A 21,161-nucleotide genomic window follows, 5' to 3' on the forward strand; every position below is an offset into this window, starting at 1 on the left:
AACTAATGCAATACCAATCAACCTCTCTGGTCCGGAAAGGGAACAATTTAAACTGTTCAATTTCATTCCCGCTTGTAGTAAATTGTTGTTAGAAATTTTAAAAATGTTGAATTAAAAAAAAAACTTACTTTTCCTTTTTGTCTCTTTTTGCTCTCTTTCTCTTAATGCAATGTTTCATATTGATCTAACTGTAATTCACCCACTCCATTTCATCCTTCTCTGCTGTTCCTGTTTCTTTCTCAATCCTTAATTCTCAATAATTAAGGAGAAATGCTGTTGGTCCCAGATGCCCCGTTACCCTCGCTGCGCTAGTATCAGCTCACACTTCCAGCGAGTTATGGCACAAAAAAATGATCAGGTGAAGGGGATAGGAAAAGGTCTAACAATGTATGTCTCAAGATGCCCTGTTCCAGCAAGATCTGGTCCATTGGCCCAGAATCTGTAATTCACCAACTCCATTCTGTAATCCACCAGCGCCATTCTGTAATCCACCAGTGCCATTCAGTAATCCACCAACACCATTCTATAATCCACCAGCTCCATTCTATAATCCAACAGCGCCATTCAGTAATCCAACAACTCGATTCTGTAATCCACCAGCACCATTCAGTCATCATAGAACATAGAACATAGAACAGTACAGCACAGTACAGGCCCTTCGGCCCACGATGTTGTGCCGAACCTTCAACCGACTCTAAGATCAAACTAACTACCTACCCTTCATACTACTATCATCCATGTACCTATCCAAGAGTCGCTTAAATTCCCCTAATGTATCTGCTTCTACTACCACCGCTGGCAGCGCATTCCACGCACCCACCACTCTGTGTGGAAAGAACCTACCTCTGACATCTTGCCGAAACCTTCCTCCAATCACCTTAAAATTATGCCCCCTGGTGATAGCCCTTTCCACCCTGGGAAAAAGTCTCCGACTATCCACTCTATCTATGCCTCTCATCATCTTGTACCCCTCTATCAAGTCACCTCTCATCCTTCTTAGCTCCAATGAGAAAAGCCCTAGCTCCCTCAATCTTTCTTCGTAGGACATGACCTCCAGTCCAGGCAGCAACTCCATTTTGTAATCAACCAGTGCCATTCAGTAATCTACCAACTCCATTCTGTATTCCACCAGTGCCATTCGGTAATCAATCAGCTCCATTCTGTAATCCACCAGCACTATTCTGTAATCCATCAGTGCCATTCTGTAATCCACCAGCAACATTCTGTAATCAAACAACTCGTTTCAGCAATCCATCAACACCATTCTGTAATCCACCAGCGCCATTCAGTAATCCACCAACTGCATTCTGTAACCCACCAGTGCAATTCTGTAATCCACCAGTGCCATTCAGTAATCCACCAACACCATTCTCAAATCCACCAGTGCCATTCTGCAATCCACCAGTGCCATTCAGTAATCCACCAACACCATTCTCAAATCCACCAGTGCCATTCAGTGATCCACCAGTGCCATTCTGTAACCCACCAGCACCATTCTGTAATCCACCAACACCATTCAGTAATCCACCAGTGCCATTCTGTAATCCACCAGCACCATTCTGTAATCCACCAACACCATTCAGTAATGCACTAGTGCCATTCAGTGATCCACCAGTGCCATTCTGTAATCCACCAACACCATTCAGTAATCCACCAGTGCCATTCTGTAATCCACCAGCACCATTCTGTAATCCACCAACACCATTCAGTAATGCACTAGTGCCATTCAGTAATCCACCAACTCCATTCTGTAATCCACCAACACCATTCAGTAATGATTAGATTAGATTAGAGATACAGCACTGAAACAGGCCCTTCGGCCCACCCAGTCTGTTCCGAACATCAACCACCCATTTATACTAATCCTATATTCCTACCAAACATCCCCACCTGTCCCTATATTTCCCTACCACCTACCTATACTAGTGACAATTTATAATGGCCAATTTACCTGTCAACCTGCAAGTCTTTTGGCTTGTGGGAGGAAACTGGAGCACCCGGAGAAAACCCACGCAGACACAGGGAGAACTTGCAAACTCCACACAGGCAGTACCCGGAATCGAACCCGGGTCCCTGGAGCTGTGAGGCTGCAGTGCTAACCACTGCGCCACTGTGCCGCCCTAATCTAGCAGTGCCATTCAGTAATACACCAACACCATTCAGTAATCCACCAGCGCCATTCTGTAATCCACCAACACCATTCTGTAACCCACCAGCGCCATTCAGTAATCCTCCAACTCCAATCTGTAACCCACCAGTGCCATTCAGTAATCCATTAGTGCCATTCAGTAATCCACCAACACCATTCTGTAATCCACCAGCGCCATTCAGTAATCCTCCAACTCCAATCTGTAACCCACCAGCGCCATTCAGTAATCCTCCAACTCCAATCTGTAACCCACCAGTGCCATTCAGTAATCCATTAGTGCCATTCAGTAATCCACCAGCGCCATTCTGTAATCCACCAACACCATTCTGTAACCCACCAGCGCCATTCAGTAATCCTCCAACTCCAATCTGTAATCCACCAGCGCCATTCAGTAATCCACCAGTGCCATTCAGTAATCTATTAGTGCCATTCAGTAAGCCACCAACACCATTCTGTAATCCACCAGCGCCATTCAGTAATCCATTAGTTCCATTCAGTAATCCACCAACACCAGTCTGTAACCCACCAGCGCAATTCTGTAATTCACCAGTGCCATTCAGTAATCCACCAACACCATTTTGTAATCCACCTGTGCCATTCAGTAATCCACCAACTCCATTCTGTAATCCACCAGTGCCATTCAGTAATCCACCAACTCCATTCTGTAATCCACCTGTGCCATTCAGTAATCCACCAACACCATGCTATAATCCACCAGTGCCATTCAGTAATCCACCAACACCATTCTGTAATCCACCAGCACCATTCTGTAATCCACCAGTGCCATTCAGTAATCCACCAACACCATTCTGTAATCCACCAGTGCCATTCAGTAATCCACCAACTCCAATCTGTAATCCACCAGTGCCATTCAGTAATCCACCAACTCCAATCTGTAATCTACCAGTGCCATTCTGTAATCTACCAATTCCATTCTATAATCCACCAATTCCATTCTGTAATCCACCAGCACCATTCTGTAATCCACCAGTGCCATTCAGTAATCCATTAGTGCCATTCAGTAATCCACCAGCACCATTCAGTAATCCATTAGTGCCATTCAGTAATCCTCCAACTCCAATCTGTAACCCACCAGTGCCATTCTGTAATCCACCAGTGCCATTCAGTAATCCACCAGCGCCATTCAGTAATCCACCAGCACCATTCAGTAATCCATTAGTGCCATTCAGTAATCCACCAACACCAGTCTGTAACTCACCAGCGCAATTCTGTAATCCACCAGTGCCATTCAGTAATCCTCCAACACCATTCTGTAATCCACCAGGTGCCATTCAGCAATCTACCAGCACCTTTCTGTAATCCACCTGTGCCATTCAGTAATCCACCAACACCATTCTGTAATCCACCAGCACCTTTCTGTAATCCACCTGTGCCATTCAGTAATCCACCAACACCATTCTGTAATCCACCAACTCCATTCTGTAATCCACCTGTGCCATTCAGTAATCCACCAACACCATTCTGTAATCCACCAGTGCCATTCTGTAATCCACCAACTCCAATCTGTAATCTACCAGTGCCATTCTGTAATCTACCAATTCCATTCTATAATCCACCAATTCCACTCTGTAATCCACCAGTGCCATTCTATATTCCACCAGCTCCATTCTGTAATCCACTATCTCCATTCAGTAATCCTCCAGTGCCATTCTGTAATCCACCAATTCCATGCTGTAATCCACCAGCGCCATTCTGTAATCCATCAACACCTTTCAGTAATCCACCAGTACCATTCTGTAATCCACCAACTCCATTCTGTGATCCACCAGTGCCATTCTGTGATCCACCAGCGCCATTCTGTAATCCACCAACACCATTCTGTAACCCACCAGTGCCATTCAGTAAGCCTCCAACTCCAATCTGTAACCCACCAGTGCCATTCTGTAATCCACCAGCGCCATTCAGTAATCCTCCAACTCCAATCTGTAACCCACCAGTGCCATTCTGTAATCCACCAGTGCCATTCAGTAATACACCAACACCATTCTGTAATCCACCAACACCATTCTGTAATCCACCAGCGCCATTCTGTAATCCACCAGCACCATTCTGTAATCCACTTACCATTCAGTAATCCACCAACACCATTCTGTAATCCACCAGTGCCATTCAGTATTCCACCAGCACCATTCTGTAATCCACCCACACCATTCTGTAATCCACCAGTGCCATTCAGTAATCCACCAACTCCATTTTGTAATCAACCAGTGCCATTCTGTAATCCACCAACTCCATTCTGTAATCCACCAGTATCATTCTGTAATCGTCCAATTCCATTCTGTATTCCACCAACTCCATTCCGTAATCCACCAGTGCCAGTCCGTAACCGAACAGCTCCATTCTGTAATCCACCAGTGCCATTCTGTAGTCCACCAACACCATTCAGTAATCCACCAGCGCCAGTTTGTGAACCACCAACTCCATTCTGTAATCCACCAGCGCCATTCTGTGATCCACCAACTCCAATCTGTACTCCACCAGCGTCGTTCTGTAATCCACCAGCAACATTCTGTAATCCACCAGTGCCATTCTGTGATCCACCAACTCCATTCTGTAATCCACCAGCGCCATTCTGTTATCCACCAACTCCATTCTGTAATCCACCAGCACCATTCTGTAATCCATTAGTGCCATTCTGCTATCCAGCAACTCCATTCTGTAATCCACCAGTGCTATTCTGTAATCCACCAGAGCCATTCTGTAATCCACCAGCTCCATTCTGTATTCCACCAGTGCCATTCTGTAATCCACCAGCTCCATTCTGTATTCCACCAACACCATTCTGTAACCCACCAGCGCCATTCAGTAATCCTCCAACTCCAATCTGTAATCCACCAGCGCCATTCTGTGATCCACCAACTCCAATCTGTACTCCACCAGCGTCGTTCTGTAATCCACCAGCAACATTCTGTAATCCACCAGCAACATTCTGTAATCCACCAGTGCCATTCTGTGATCCACCAGCGCCATTCTGTTATCCAGCAACTCCATTCTGTAATCCACCAGCACCATTCTGTAATCCATTAGTGCCATTCTGCTATCCAGCAACTCCATTCTGTAATCCACCAGTGCCATTCTGTAATCCACCAGAGCCATTCTGTAATCCACCAGCTCCATTCTGTATTCCACCAGTGCCATTCTATATTCCACCAGCTCCATTCTGTAATCCACTATCTCCATTCAGTAATCCTCCAGTGCCATTCTGTAATCCACCAATTCCATGCTGTAATCCACCAGCGCCATTCTGTAATCCATCAACACCTTTCAGTAATCCACCAGTACCATTCTGTAATCCACCAACTCCATTCTGTGATCCACCAGTGCCATTCTGTAATCCATCAACACCATTCAGTAATCCACCAGCGCCATTCTGTAATCCATCAACACCATTCTGTAACCCACCAGCGCCATTCAGTAATCCTCCAACTCCAATCTGTAACCCACCAGTGCCATTCTGTAATCCACCAGTGCCATTCAGTAATACACCAACACCATTCTGTAATCCACCAACACCATTCTGTAATCCACCAGCGCCATTCTGTAATCCACCAGCACCATTCTGTAATCCACTTACCATTCAGTAATCCACCAACACCATTCTGTAATCCACCAGTGCCATTCAGTATTCCACCAGCACCATTCTGTAATCCACCCACACCATTCTGTAATCCACCAGTGCCATTCAGTAATCCACCAACTCCATTTTGTAATCAACCAGTGCCATTCTGTAATCCACCAACTCCATTCTGTAATCCACCAGTATCATTCTGTAATCGTCCAATTCCATTCTGTATTCCACCAACTCCATTCCGTAATCCACCAGTGCCAGTCCGTAACCGAACAGCTCCATTCTGTAATCCACCAGTGCCATTCTGTAGTCCACCAACACCATTCAGTAATCCACCAGCGCCATTTTGTGAACCACCATCTCCATTCTGTAATCCACCAGTGCCATTTTGTAATCCACCAGCGCCATTATGTGATCCACCAACTCCATTCTGTGATCCACCAACTCCATTCTGTAATCCACCAGCGCCATTCTGTGATCCACCAACTCCAATCTGTACTCCACCAGCGTCGTTCTGTAATCCACCAGCAACATTCTGTAATCCACCAGTGCCATTCTGTGATCCACCAACTCCATTCTGTAATCCACCAACTCCATTCTGTAATCCACCAGCACCATTCTGTAATCCATTAGTGCCATTCTGCTATCCAGCAACTCCATTCTGTAATCCACCAGTGCTATTCTGTAATCCACCAGAGCCATTCTGTAATCCACCAGCTCCATTCTGTATTCCACCAGTGCCATTCTGTAATCCACCAGCTCCATTCTGTATTCCACCAACACCATTCTGTAACCCACCAGCGCCATTCAGTAATCCTCCAACTCCAATCTGTAATCCACCAGCGCCATTCTGTGATCCACCAACTCCAATCTGTACTCCACCAGCGTCGTTCTGTAATCCACCAGCAACATTCTGTAATCCACCAGCAACATTCTGTAATCCACCAGTGCCATTCTGTGATCCACCAGCGCCATTCTGTTATCCAGCAACTCCATTCTGTAATCCACCAGCACCATTCTGTAATCCATTAGTGCCATTCTGCTATCCAGCAACTCCATTCTGTAATCCACCAGTGCCATTCTGTAATCCACCAGAGCCATTCTGTAATCCACCAGCTCCATTCTGTGATCCACCAGTGCCATTCTGTAATCCACCAACACCATTCTGTAACCCACCAGCGCCATTCAGTAATCCTCCAACTCCAATCTGTAACCCACCAGCGCCATTCTGTAATCCACCAGTGCCATTCAGTAATCCACCAACACCATTCTGTAATCCACCAACACCATTCTGTAATCCACCAGCGCCATTCTGTAATCCACCAGCACCATTCTGTAATCCACTTACCATTCGGTAATCCACCAACACCATTCTGTAATCCACCAGTGCCATTCAGTAATCCACCAACTCCATTTTGTAATCAACCAGTGCCATTCTGTAATCCACCAACTCCATTCTGTTATCCACCAGTATCATTCTGTAATCGTCCAATTCCATTCTGTATTCCACCAACTCCATTCCGTAATCCACCAGTGCCAGTCCGTAACCGAACAACTCCATTCTGTAATCCACCAGTGCCATTCTGTAATCCACCAACACCATTCAGTACTCCACCAGCGCCATTCTGTGATCCACCAACTCCATTCTGTAATCCACCAGCGCCATTCTGTGATCCACCAACTCCAATCTGTACTCCACCAGCGCCATTCTGTAATCCATTAGTGCCATTCTGCTATCCAGGAACTCCATTCTGTAATCCACCAGAGCCATTCTGTAATCCACCAGTGCCATTCTGTAATCCACCAGAGCCATTCTGTAATCCACCAGCTCCATTCTGTATTCCACCAGTGCCATTCTGTAATCCACCAGCTCCATTCTGTATTCCACCAGTGCCATTCTGTAATCCACCAATTCCATGCTGTAATCCACCAACTCCATTCTGTAATCCACCAGTATCATTCTGTAATCGTCCAATTCCATTCTGTATTCCACCAACTCCATTCCGTAATCCACCAGTGCCAGTCCGTAACCGAACAACTCCATTCTGTAATCCACCAGTGCCATTCTGTAATCCACCAACACTATTCAGTAATCCACCAGCGCCATTTTGTGAACCACCATCTCCATTCTGTAATCCACCAGTGCCATTTTGTAATCCACCAGCGCCATTATGTGATCCACCAACTCCATTCTGTAATTCACCAACACCATTCAGTACTCCACCAGCGCCATTCTGTGATCCACCAACTCCATTCTGTAATCCACCAGTGCCATTCTGTGATCCACCAACTCCAATCTGTACTCCATCAGCGCCGTTCTGTAATCCACCAGCAACATTCTGTAATCCACCAGTGCCATTCTGTGATCCACCAACTCCATTCTGTAATCCACCAGCACCATTCTGTAATCCATTAGTGCCATTCTGCTATCCAGGAACTCCATTCTGTAATCCACCAGAGCCATTCTGTAATCCACCAGCTCCATTCTGTATTCCACCAGTGCCATTCTGTAATCCACCAGCTCCATTCTGTATTCCACCAGTGCCATTCTGTAATCCACCAATTCCATGCTGTAATCCACCAACTCCATTCTGTAATCCACCAGTATCATTCTGTAATCGTCCAATTCCATTCTGTATTCCACCAACTCCATTCCGTAATCCACCAGTGCCAGTCCGTAACCGAACAACTCCATTCTGTAATCCACCAGTGCCATTCTGTAATCCACCAACACTATTCAGTAATCCACCAGCGCCATTTTGTGAACCACCATCTCCATTCTGTAATCCACCAGTGCCATTTTGTAATCCACCAGCGCCATTATGTGATCCACCAACTCCATTCTGTAATTCACCAACACCATTCAGTACTCCACCAGCGCCATTCTGTGATCCACCAACTCCATTCTGTAATCCACCAGTGCCATTCTGTGATCCACCAACTCCAATCTGTACTCCATCAGCGCCGTTCTGTAATCCACCAGCAACATTCTGTAATCCACCAGTGCCATTCTGTGATCCACCAACTCCATTCTGTAATCCACCAGCACCATTCTGTAATCCATTAGTGCCATTCTGCTATCCAGGAACTCCATTCTGTAATCCACCAGAGCCATTCTGTAATCCACCAGTGCCATTCTGTAATCCACCAGTGCCATTCTGTAATCCACCAGAGCCATTCTGTAATCCACCAGCTCCATTCTGTATTCCACCAGTGCCATTCTGTAATCCACCAGCTCCATTCTGTATTCCACCAGAGCCATTCTGTAATCCACCAGCTCCATTCTGTTATCCACCAGTGCCATTATGTAATCTGCCTGCGCCATTCTGTATTCTCCAGTGCCATTCAGTACTCGACCAGCACCATTCTGCAATCTGCCAGCACCATTCTGTAATCCACCAGTGCCATTCTATAATCTACCAATGCCATTCTGTAATCCACCAGCACAATTCTGTAATCCACCAATTCCATTCTGTAATCCACCGGTGCTATTCTGTCATCGACCTATTCCATTCTATAATCCACCAATTCCATTCTGCAATCCACCAATTGCATTCTATAATCCACCAATTCCATTCGGTAATCGGCCAGTGCCGTTCTGTAATCAACCAATTCCATTCTATAATCCACCAGCTCCATTCTGTCATCCACTAGTGCCATTTTGTAATCCACCAGTGCCATTCTGTAATCCACCAATTCCATGCTGTAATCCACCAGCATCATTATGTAATCCACCAGCATCATTATGTAATCCACCAACTCCATTCTGTAATCCACCAGCGCCATTCTGTAATCCATCAACACCATTCTGTAATCCACCATCACCATTCTGTAATCCACCAATTCCATGCTGTAATCCACCAGCACCATTCTGTAATCCACCAACTCCATTCTGTGATCTATCAGCACCATTCTGTAATCCACCAACTCCATGCTGTAATCCACCAGCACTTTTCTGTAATAGTTTAAGTGGCAACACTGATCAAGTAGTGTTTATTCAGCAAAATCAAGATCACCATTGATTTCCTTGGGGCGCAGCTAATACAAATGTTTTGGTGAGGGTTTCTTTGGAGTAGTGCAGATGTCTCGGGAAATTATGGCACAGTGTAAATAATGGCGAAAGTCACTCATGCCATAATTTCCTTGAATTTATGCAGCAAATATTACCACCATTACTATGGCACAGGTTTTCAGCAATACTGCCCCCTTGAAAATCAGGAGGTAAAATGAGCTGACGTCAAGCTTAGCCTTCAAAATTTTGAGGTTTGTTAAAGGAAGGGAAGATGAGAGAGGTAAGACTATCCAAGGGTATATTTTTTGATTGGCACCTTTTAACTCCACTGTTGACCCAAGATAAAATAGACTGTCAAAATATCTTGCTCATGGTCATAAACAAAGAATTGCCATTTGGACAAGGCAAGACAGAGACAACTGCCACCCATGAAACTGTACCCCAACAGAATCAGCACCTTCATGAGAGAAATGAAGCAAATCACAGGAGGAAACCCAAAAAAGGAACATTACCCTATTAATAATAACAAAATTGCATGTGGTTGCCACAGCAAATGCTATATGTATTTTGAGGCTTCAGACCGGCTTTCATTAAAGCTAACATGTAGACAAATGCAATGGCCCCTATTTCAGTCTTTCTACTTCCCTGTTTTATTTTTAGTGGGACGATCAGTCGAGGAAGGGGCCTCAGGTTCCCCTTTCACCCCTTCTCTGGACCGCAACAGGGTTTATCTTTTAAACACAGTGATTACCAACTCAGTGAGCACTTGCTCCTGTTCCTCTAATATAATTGCAAATGAATCAAACAGGTGTTCTTGAGTTTAAAGAAGAAAGATGGAAGTTTATTAACCTTATCACTCTAAACCGGTTAAAATTACTGTAATATGCAACACATCCACGCTCACATTCACACGAGAGGCACACACACACAATTAGATTACAGAGGAATAAACAGAGTTGGGAGATTGAAGTAAAGTCCGTAATAAATGGAATTTAAATACTGAGTCTCAGTGTCTTTAGTTGACGTTAAAGTCTTGAGGTCCTCGTTGGGCTGCATGCACAATTCAGGCTTGCTTCTCTGTTTCTGGAAGGCAGAAGAAGGGCTTTATCCATGTCCCCTGGTTTTCGACTGTAAGGATCTGTAGTATTGAGGCTTAGTAGCTGCCACCGAGGCTTCCCTGGGACTTTGCTGGAGAGAGAGAGAGGTGCTTTCTTGGAGTTCAGTTACTGTCTTTCTGAGGCACAATTCACAAACTCTCAGAATTACACATGCAGTCATGGCGTGTGACCACCTCTGTTTGAAACAGCACCTTCTGTAATGCTCTTTGAAATTCAAGGCTATTCAAACATACTTGTGGAGGGCGTGGCTCTTTCAAAGTCAATGGGTATCAATGGCTTTTGACAATCAACATTGACAAAACCATTGTAGGTAATTTAATCACAGAGTATCCCATTGTTCTAGCTAGACTGGATAATCACCTCTGTCTCCAGTTGGCCTTTTGCTTTTCATATGCAAATTTGTGCCTGACCATCTTTCGCTGCTCGATTCTGTTTTTTACAAGTTATTTGTAATAATGCCCAGTAAGAGTCTCAGGCAAAGTTCCAAATGACAATATTAATATTTCCAGTTGGCATGAGGATTTCCATTACATGTGGTAACACGATTAACATTAAAACAAAATACTTCCCACCAAAGTCCTTCCCTTTTGAAAAGATCTCAATTTAGGCAAGCAGAATTCTCAACAGAAACAGGCATGAGCTTTGGTAAGCTATGTGAATCAAAGTCATATGATATAGTTAGGATTCCATAGCTATTTTGCTGTGTTCAGTAGCATCCTTTATGTGCTAGATTCACCCATTGTACAAAGCAGGAAATGGCCAGTGCCAGCATCACTTAAAGGAAGCAAACCTGGTTACATTAAAAATAAAGGCATATTGCAGTTTTGTGACTTCAGTTTACTGTAAAGGCTCTTCCAGCTCCTTGGTCATAATCCTCCAACCTTTTATTAATGCTCTTTGTTGCCCCTCTCTCCTATGCTGCAATCAGCCCAAGCCTCCCGAAACGTTAACTCTGCTTCTCTTTCCACAGATGCAGCCAGACCTGCTGAGTGGTTCCAGCATTTCTTGTTTTTACTCCCTTTTAACCTGCTGCTTCAGAACTATGCTCTGTGGCTGTCCCACCAAGTTTCTTGCCCTCCCAAAACAGATGAACTGCCCATCAGCACTGGAAACACATGGGAAGCTTGCCAATAGAATGCAAATGAGGCCAACCATCAAAATAATTAGGGCCTCTTGTTGGTGATATCAGACATTCTGATCGTTTAATCTGCCTGATGAACACTGAAGTTGAAATTTTACCGAGGGTCCCTAAATCCCAACAATGTACTCTTTCCAAAATTATACTTTACTTTTCTGGGGAATAATCTGGTAATGATGTTGCAAATCTATTTAATGTCGCCAAGTTATGCAAAATATAACATTTTCCAGTATTACCTTCTGTTAGGCAGGATGTTAGCAAACCTTGTGAAAGACTGATCTTGATCTTTATCCTGTTCTATTTACTGTTGCCTACCTTTGGGTGTGGCCAACTGATTATCAACATTTTAGCTGTTAGAACAGTCAAAAGCTGAAGCTATTCTTAACTATTCTCAACCACCGAGTATTCTGATATCATTTATTGCCTTGTGATGTAAGTGCTGACAGGGATAGAAGGCAAAGATTCCACCAAAGATCAATGCTGAAATGACACCCCCAGGATGTTCCTTCGTGCATGTTCAATTCATGTGCCAATCCACTGGAAACCTCAATCGATAAATGCAGAATTAAATGAAGCCCGAGACAAAAAGTGTCCACAGGCACAAGTGATATTTTGCACCTCTCTCCCTGCATTTTAAAGGATAACATTGAGGATTCTGTATTTCAAATGCAGTGAACCTGAGCCACAATTAATCTTCTCCACAGTGTTGTATGTGTCTCAGAGGAGTATAATTATCCATCCAGTTGTTGGTGATGAGGCTGTACTCAGTAAGTAGCAGCTGGTTATATATTAATGGTTCCGAAGAAGGGTCACTGACCCGAAACGTTAACTCTGCTTCTCTTTTCACAGATGCTGCCAGACCTGCTGAGTGGTTCCAGCATTTCTTGTTTTTATATTATATATTAATGGTAGCTGACAAGCAGATTGAGCAGCAGCTCATTTCAGAGAATTGCTGGTCAGTGACTGACACATTGGCCCCATATGTGAACACTTGTGATTAAACACTGTAAATCTGAAACACTACTATAGAACATTGGAAAACCTACTGCTGTCTGAGATTACTGCTATAAAATCTAAAGTTTAATCTGTGTCTGAATCAGATATGGACTCTATTGCTGATAAGCACCTCACATCCAGTCGTGAATAGTGGTGGAGAATTAAACAACTAACTGGAGGATGTGGCCCCACAAATATCCCCATCCTCACTGATGGGGGATCCCAGCACATCAGTACAAAAGATAAGGCTGAAGTATTTGCAACAATCTATGTCCTGTCCCACCAGCAGGACAGACCCAGCAGAGGTGGCGGCACAGTGGTATACAGTAGGGAGGGAGTTGCTCTGGGAGTCCTCAACATCGACTCTGGACCCCATGAAGTCTCATGGCATCAGATCAAACATGGACAAGGAAATCTCCTGCTGATTACCACCTACCGCCCTCCCTCAGCTGATGAGTCAGTACTCCTCCATGTTGAACACCACTTGGAGGAAGCACTGAGGGTGGCAAGGGCACAGAATGTACTCTGGGTGGAGGACATCAATGTCCAACACCATGAGTGGCTCAGTAGCATCACTACTGACCAGGCTGACCGAGTCCTAAAGGACATATCTGCTAGACTGGGTATGCGACAGGTGGTGAGGGAACCAACAAGAGGGGAAAACATACTTGACGTCGTCCTCACCAATCTGCCTGCTGCAGATGCACTGTTCATGACAGTATTGGTAGGAGTGACCACCGCACAGTCGTTGTGGAGACAAAGTCCCGCCTTCACATTGAGGATACCTTCCTTTTTGTTGTGTGGCACTACCAGCGTGCTTAATGGGATAGATTTCGAACAGATCTAGCAATGCAAAACTGGGCATCCATGAGGCGCTGTGGGCCATCAGCAGCAGCAGAATTGTACTCAACCACAATCTGTAACCTCATGGCCCGGCATATCCCCCACTCTACCATTGCCATCAAGCCAGGAGACCAACCTTGGTTCAATGAAGAGTGCAGGAGGGCATGCCAGGAGCAGCACCAGGTATACCTCAAAATGAGGTGTCAACCTGGTGAAGCTACAACACAGGACTATCTGCGTGCCAAACTGCGTAAGCAGCATGCGATAGACAGAGCTAAGCAATCCCATAACCAACGGATCAGATCTAAGCTCTGCAGTCCTGCCACATCCAGCCGTGAATGGTGGTGGACAATCAAACAACTAACTGGAGGAGGTGGCTCCACAAATATCGTCATCCTCAATGATGGGGAAGCCCAGCACATCAGTGCGAAAGATAAGGCTGAAGCATTTGCAACAATCTACAGCCAGAAGTGCCGAGTTGATGATCCATCTCAGCCTCCTCCTGAAGTCCCCAGCATCACAGAGACCAGACCTCAGCCAATTTGATTCACTCCGCATGATATCAAGAAAGGACTGAAGGCAATGGATACTGCAAAGGCTATGGGCCCTGACAATATTCCGGCAATAGTACTGAAGGCTTGTGCTCTAGAACTTACCGCGCCCCTAGCCAAGCTGTTCCAGTCCAGCTACAACACTGGCATCTACCCTGCAATGTGGAAAATTGCCCAGGTATGTTCCAAAAAGCAGGACAGGTCCAACCCGGCCAACTACCGCCCCATCGGCCTACTGTCAATCATCAGTAAAGTGATGGAAGGTGTCATCAAAAGTGCCACAAGTGGCACTTGCTTAGCAATAACCTGCTCAGTGACGTTCAGTTTGGGTTCCGCCAGGGCCACTCAGCTCCTGACCTCATTACAGCCTTAGTTCAAACATGGACAAAAGAGCTGAACTCAAGAGGTGAGGTGAGAGTGACTGCCCTTGACATCAAGGCAGCATTTGACCGAGTATGGTATCAAGGAGCCCTAGCAAAACAGAGGTCAATGGGAATCAGGTGGAAAGCCTCCGCTGGCTGGAGTCATGCCTAGCACAAAGGAAGATGGTTGTGGTTGTTGGAGGTCAATCATCTGAGCTCCAGGACATCACTGCAGGAGTTCCTCAGGGTAGTGTCCTAGGCCCAACCTTCGTCAGCTGCTTCATCAATGACCTTCCTTCAGTCATAAGGTCAGAAGTGGGGATGTTTGCTGATGATTGCACAATGTTCAGCACCATTCGTGACTCCTCAGATACTGAAGCAGTCCGTGTAGGAATGCAGCAAAACCTGGACAATATCCAGGCTTGGGCTGATAAGTGGCAAGTAATATTCGCGCCACACATGTGCCAGGCAACGACAATCTCCAACAAGAGAGAATCTAACCATTTCCCTTTGACATTCACTGGCATTACCATCACTGAATCCCCCACTATCAACATCCTATGGGTTACCATTGACTAGAAACTGAACTGGAGTAGCCATATAAATACCGTGGCTACAAGAGCAGGTCAGAGGCTAGGAATCCTGCAGTGAGTAACTCACCTCCTGACTCCCCAAAGCCTGTCCACCATCTACAAGGCACATGTCAGGAGTGTGATGGAATACTGTCCACTTGCCTGGATGGGTGCAGCTCCAACAACACTCAAGAAGCTCGACACCATTCAGGACAAAGCAGCCCACTTTATTGGCACCCCATCTACAAACATTCATTCCCTCCACCACCGACGCACAGTGGCAGCAGTGTGTACCATCTACAAGATGCACTGCAGCAATGCACCAAGGCTACTTAGACAGCACCTTCCAAACCTGCGGCCTCTGCCAACTAGAAGGACAAGGGCAGCAAATGCATGGGAACACCACCAACTGCAAGTTCCCCTCCAACTCACACACCATCCTGACTTGGAACTATATCACAGTTCGTTCACTGTCGCTGGGTCAAAATCCTGGAACTCCCTTCCTAACAGCACTGTGGGTGTACCTACCCACATGGACTGCAGCGGTTCAAGAAGGCAGCTCACCACCACCTTCTCAAGGGCAATTAGGGGTGGGCAATAAATGCTGGCCTGGCCAGTGACGCCCACATCCCATGAATGAATTTTAAAAAAAGTTCAACCCGGCCATGTACCACTCCATCATTCTGCTCTCAATCATCAGAAAAGTGATGGAAGGTGTCGTGAACAGTGCTATCAATTGGCACTTGCTTAGCAAGAGCCTGCTCAGTGATGCTCAGTTTGGGTTCCACCAGGCCCACTCAGCTCCTGACCTCATTACAGCCTTGGTTCAAACATGGGCAAAAGAGCTGAACTCAAGAGGTGAGGTGAGAGTGACTGCCCTTGACATCAAGGCAGCCTTTAACTGAGCATGGCATCAAGGAGCCCTAGCAAACCTGGCGTCAATGGGAATCAGGGGGAAAACTCTCTGCTGGTTGGACCTAGTACAAAGGAAGATGGTTCTAGTTGTTGGATGTCAATCATCTGAGCTCCAGGACATCACTGCAGGAGTTCCTCAGGGTAGTGTACTCGGCCCAACCTTCGTCAGCTGCTTCATTAATGACCTTCCTTCATTCATAAGGTCAGAAGTGGAGATGTTCGCTGATGATTGCATAATGTTCAGCACCATTCACAGCTCCTCAGATACTGAAGCAGTCGGTGTAGAAATGCAACAAGACCTGGACAATATCCAGGCTTGGGCTGATAAGTGGCAAGTAACATTTGTGCCACACAAGTGCCAGGCAATAATGATCTCCAATAAGTGAGAATCTAACCATCTCCCCTTGACATTCACTGGCATTACAGTCATTGAATCCCCCACTATCAACATCCTGGGGGGTTACCATTGACCAGAACCTGAACTGGAGTAGCCATATAAATACCATGGCTACAAGAACAGGTTAGAGGCTAGGAATCCTGCAGTGTAACTCACCTCCTGACTCCCCAAAGCCTGTCCACCATCTACAAGGCACATGTCAGGAATGTGATGGAATACTGTCCACTTGCCTGGATGGGTGCAGCTCCAACAACACTCAAGAAGCTCGACACCATCCAGGACAAAGCAGCCTGCTTGATTGGCACCCCATCCACAAACATTCACTCCCTCCACCACCGATGCAGAGTGGCAGCAGTGTGTACCATCTACAAGATGCACTGCAGCAATGCACCAAGGCTCCTTGGACGGCACCTTCCAAACCCTGTGACCTCTACCACGTAGAAGGACAAGGGCAGCAATTGCATGGGATCACCAGCATCTGCAAGTTCCCCTCCAAGTTACACACGATCCTGACTTGGAAATATATTACCATTCCTTCACTGTCGCTGGGTCAAAATCCTGGAACTCCCTTCCTAACAGCACTGTGGGTGTACCTACCCCACATGGACTGCAGCGGTTCAAGAAGGCAGCTCACCACAATCTTCTCAAGGGAAATTTGGGATGGGCAATAAATGCTGGCCTGGCCAGCGACACCCACACCCATGAATGAATAATAATAAAACATGTAAAGAAATACTGGGTGGAATTTAATGCCCATCCCCGCGGCGGATTTGGAGGTGGTGAGAGCATAAAATCAGGTGGAATGGTGGGATGACCATCCTGCCTCCGCTGAAATTTAGTCTGGGATGGGAAGTCCTATCAACGGCCTTCCCACCCCACTGCCTATTGACCCTTAACTGCGCAATTAATGCACAATTAAGGGCCTCTTCCTGCTGCAGCTGCAATTACCTATGTAGCGGGTGGCCCTGTCGCCAAACTGGAAGCACTGCATCAAAAATCATGCAGGCTATTTCCTGGTGCCATTGGAGGGCGATGAGGGGGGATGGGGTTCCCTCATTCAAAGACAGTTAGTGCCCGAACGAGGGACTCAGCATCGGGAAGGGGGAGGCCCGTTGAAGGCCACCCCTTTGCCCTTGCTGCTGACCTCCCTAACCCCTGTCCCATGACCCCCACCCCGTGAGACCCCTCCTGCCCTGACCTACCTTAAGCCTGCTGGCCTCTGATTGGTCAGCAGCTCTGCAAGGCTGGGTCTTCTGGCGATGGGGTCCTAAATCCTATGGAAGACCTTCGGCTGAGCAGTTAAGTGCCTGATTGTCACTAAATTTGGCAGGCCTACCGTACAAGAGGGAGTTCAGAGATCTCAGCTTTGGTTTGCCCTGATGTTGAGACCTCTGCCGTGAGCATAAAATTCCCCCCACTATTTTTGGCCAGGATCTAGTCCAGCGTTTTGCCAAGAAAGACCAATTTTTAATATTTCTTCTTGGAACATGCGATTGTTTATTATGCAGCTAAATCTAAATTAAAGTTCCACAGTGGCGCAGTGGTTAGCACTGCAGCCTCACAGCTCCAGCGACCCGGGTTCAATTCTGGGTACTGCCTGTGTGGAGTTTGCAAGTTCTCCCTGTGTCTGCGTGGGTTTCCTGCGGGTGCTCCGGTTTCCTCCCACAGCCAAAAGACTTGCAGGTTGGTAGGTAAATTGGCCATTATAAATTGCCCCTAGTATAGGTAGGTGGTAGGGGAATATAGGGACAGGTGGGGATGTGGTAGGAATATGGGATTAGTGTAGGATTAGTATAAATGGGTGGTTGATGGTCGGCACAGACTGGGTGGGCCGAAGGGCCTGTTTCAGTGCTGTATCTCTAAAACTAAAAAAAAAAACGAATTATTCACTGCTTTCGAAAAGGAATATGACTTAAGAGGCTAAAAATTTGTTAAGGCCTGTTTTCAGGCATGGGGGATCACTATTCACGATTTGCCTGAGCCCATTCCCATTGAGGCAGGCAGCAATCAGCGAGGTTGGAGCATCATGTATGACATGGTGCAGTCAGACTGCAACTCTTAAACACAAGCTGCACCTCTTAAAGGGAAACTGCACACAGTGGAAGTCAGCTGATGTTGACTGCCTGTACTGACACTGGCTGCAAGTATGAGTGGCAAAATGAAGCACCAGGAAAAAGGGAGAGCTCCTGGGTTCATGGGTGCAGTGCTGGAGGCCTTAGTGGTGGAGGTTGACAGGAGGAGAGAGGTTATGTTTCTGCGGGTGGCCAGGAGGTCCTCAAGGAAAATCCTCTGAAGGGAATGGGAGCAGGTAGCCAGGGAGGTCAATTCCTAGAGTCTGGCCCTGAGGACCTGGCAGCAATGCCGCAAGAAGTTCAATGTACTCACGCTGGTGGTCAAGGTCAGTGAATTAATTTCAAAGGACATCACATTACCACTGCACCACCAACCTCTCCCACGGCTCAATGCACCACATTCCCAAGACTCACCCAACAGCAATCCCTAGCACTCAGGACTCAGGCCTAACATCCAAATACTCCACCTCACCCTCACATACATTCCATTGCAGCCAGCCTCACATCCAGCTTCTGCTGCTTCCATATACTTCCAGCTTTTCAGTTTTGGCAGGCAGATCACCCAAACACAGTGTAACACAATCAGTGACATTCTTCCTTCTCTCTTGCAGGAGATGGTGGCCCATAACTGCCAGAAGCAGGGCAGAACCGACGGGGGACAAGGACATCTACATCTCCTGAGCCATACAAAGGGCATCATGGGCCGGCTGCGACAGAGCATCACTGAGAACATTGAGGATGATGGCATGCTTCTACCCTATGTCTCTGTTCAACTCCCAGCTCATCCTCATCCTGCCATATGGCATGATGTGCAAACACAGATTGTTTGACCATGGATCTCTTGTTTTCCATCCACCCCACTTCCCTCACCCCAACCCTTCCCTTTCTGATTTTCTGCTTTCACACTCCCAAAAACAGCCACCTGCTCAGCCACAGCAGCCCAAGGAGGAAGAGAGGGAGCAACAGCACAGCACTTATGAAGAGGCCCATCACTTGATCTGACACTCGCAACCACCAGCTCACATAGCGACACTACGCATACCTTAGAGGATAGTATAGAGTCTGGATCTGCATGCGGTGAGACACAGAACACAAGTGGGCTGCAGCCAGGCCACATGAAAGGATACCAGGAGGATGAGGCCACAGACAAATTCTGCAACAGGGTTCTCAGATGAGGATTTCAATGCTGATAAGGATGCACACTGAGATTTTGGCTGCATTGGCAGGCCTGCAGACAGTCTCCTGTCACTGTCAAGGAACATGGAGGAGTCCAGCTCCAACGTGACAGATGGCATCTTGCACAGCTTGGAAATTATCCTTTCCACATTGGAAGTAGTGGCCAACTTCATGACAGCACTTGTGGACCCAGTATGATGCAGCTTCTGGTGGCCGCTGTCTCAGCTACCCAAAGATGAACCTCATGAGATCCATGTTGCCATCGTGTCTGCGGATCCCAATGCTCAAAGGGGCGCACAGCGTCTCACAGTAGTCCATCAATCTGTGCTCCAGCACATTACTAGGATTACTGAGGTGCTGCCCCATGGGAGTGGCAGTGGTACTGTGGAACAGCTGTCTTCTCTCAGGATGAAAGCATTCATCCTCCCACCACTGCCATTCCACCAGTGCCCTTGCTGGTGGCTCTCAGCAAGCCAGCCAGCCCAGACTGCTGCCACCCGTACCAAGGTGGTGTAGTCTGAAGCCAGACCCCCAGGGCCCAGAGCTGCTCCAGCTCACCCTGAAAGGCTATCTGCAGTCTCCCTCAGTGAAAGTCAGCTGCCCTCCACCAGCCATGCAGCAGCTACTGGGATAGCACTGCATAGCAGTACTAGACCAGGCAAAGGCACTCACAAGACAGGCACTGTGAATGTACAAGGGTGAATAGTTCATTTTTGCTTGTATCATTGAATGTTTTGTTTGATAAAGATGTTATGGCAAGCTTTTGGCTGGTGGATTTTATTGCAGGATTCTGCCAAGAGGACACTGTGATGGGGCGTCGCAGGTGAATGGGAAGCTGGGGTATAGCATGTAATGGTGGTGAAGGGATGTGGGATGAAGAGAACGGAGTTTGAGTAGGAGCTCATGGGGAGTTTGTCTGAAGCAAAGGTGTGCCAGTTGCCTCCTCCTTTTCCTCCTCCTCTTACTCCCTCTGTGCAGATTTTCCCCTCTCTGCAGCCTCTGCTCCACCTCCCTGACATGCAACAGACTCAGAGGCACTGCAACTGCAGCCTCCTTACCTGTGGCAGGCTTTATGTGGACAGATCACTAAATGCTCTGCCTTCTGTGTGAGGATCTATCAACACTCCCTTCCAAATCCAGCAACTCACCACAACTCTTCCAACAACACCTTGTAATAAGTTTTTTATGTTGTCTGATGCAACAGAAGTGAGATGCATGAAGTCCATGTACGCTGACAATCTAGCAGGCTTATCAACAGCTAACAAGTATAT

At 46.7% G+C, this 21,161-nt stretch overlaps 2 protein-coding genes across 2 annotated transcripts; both read right to left on the reverse strand.

Annotated features, from left to right (window-relative positions):
- Positions 1-3,757: 3,757 nt before the first annotated feature.
- On the reverse strand, positions 3,758-4,237 carry LOC137377405 (uncharacterized). The gene has a single exon (XM_068046985.1). The coding sequence runs from the start codon at positions 4,235-4,237 to the stop codon at positions 3,758-3,760; it is 480 nt and encodes a 159-aa protein (XP_067903086.1).
- A 1,072-nt stretch (positions 4,238-5,309) lies between these two features.
- LOC137377406 (ctenidin-3-like) lies at positions 5,310-5,747 on the reverse strand. Its single transcript, XM_068046986.1, has one exon. It carries the CDS (start codon positions 5,745-5,747, stop codon positions 5,310-5,312), a length of 438 nt encoding a protein of 145 aa, XP_067903087.1.
- Between the last annotated feature and the right edge of the window lie 15,414 nt (positions 5,748-21,161).

Source organism: Heterodontus francisci, chromosome 15, assembly GCF_036365525.1.
Source record: "Heterodontus francisci isolate sHetFra1 chromosome 15, sHetFra1.hap1, whole genome shotgun sequence".
NCBI classification, from domain to species: domain Eukaryota; kingdom Metazoa; phylum Chordata; class Chondrichthyes; order Heterodontiformes; family Heterodontidae; genus Heterodontus; species Heterodontus francisci.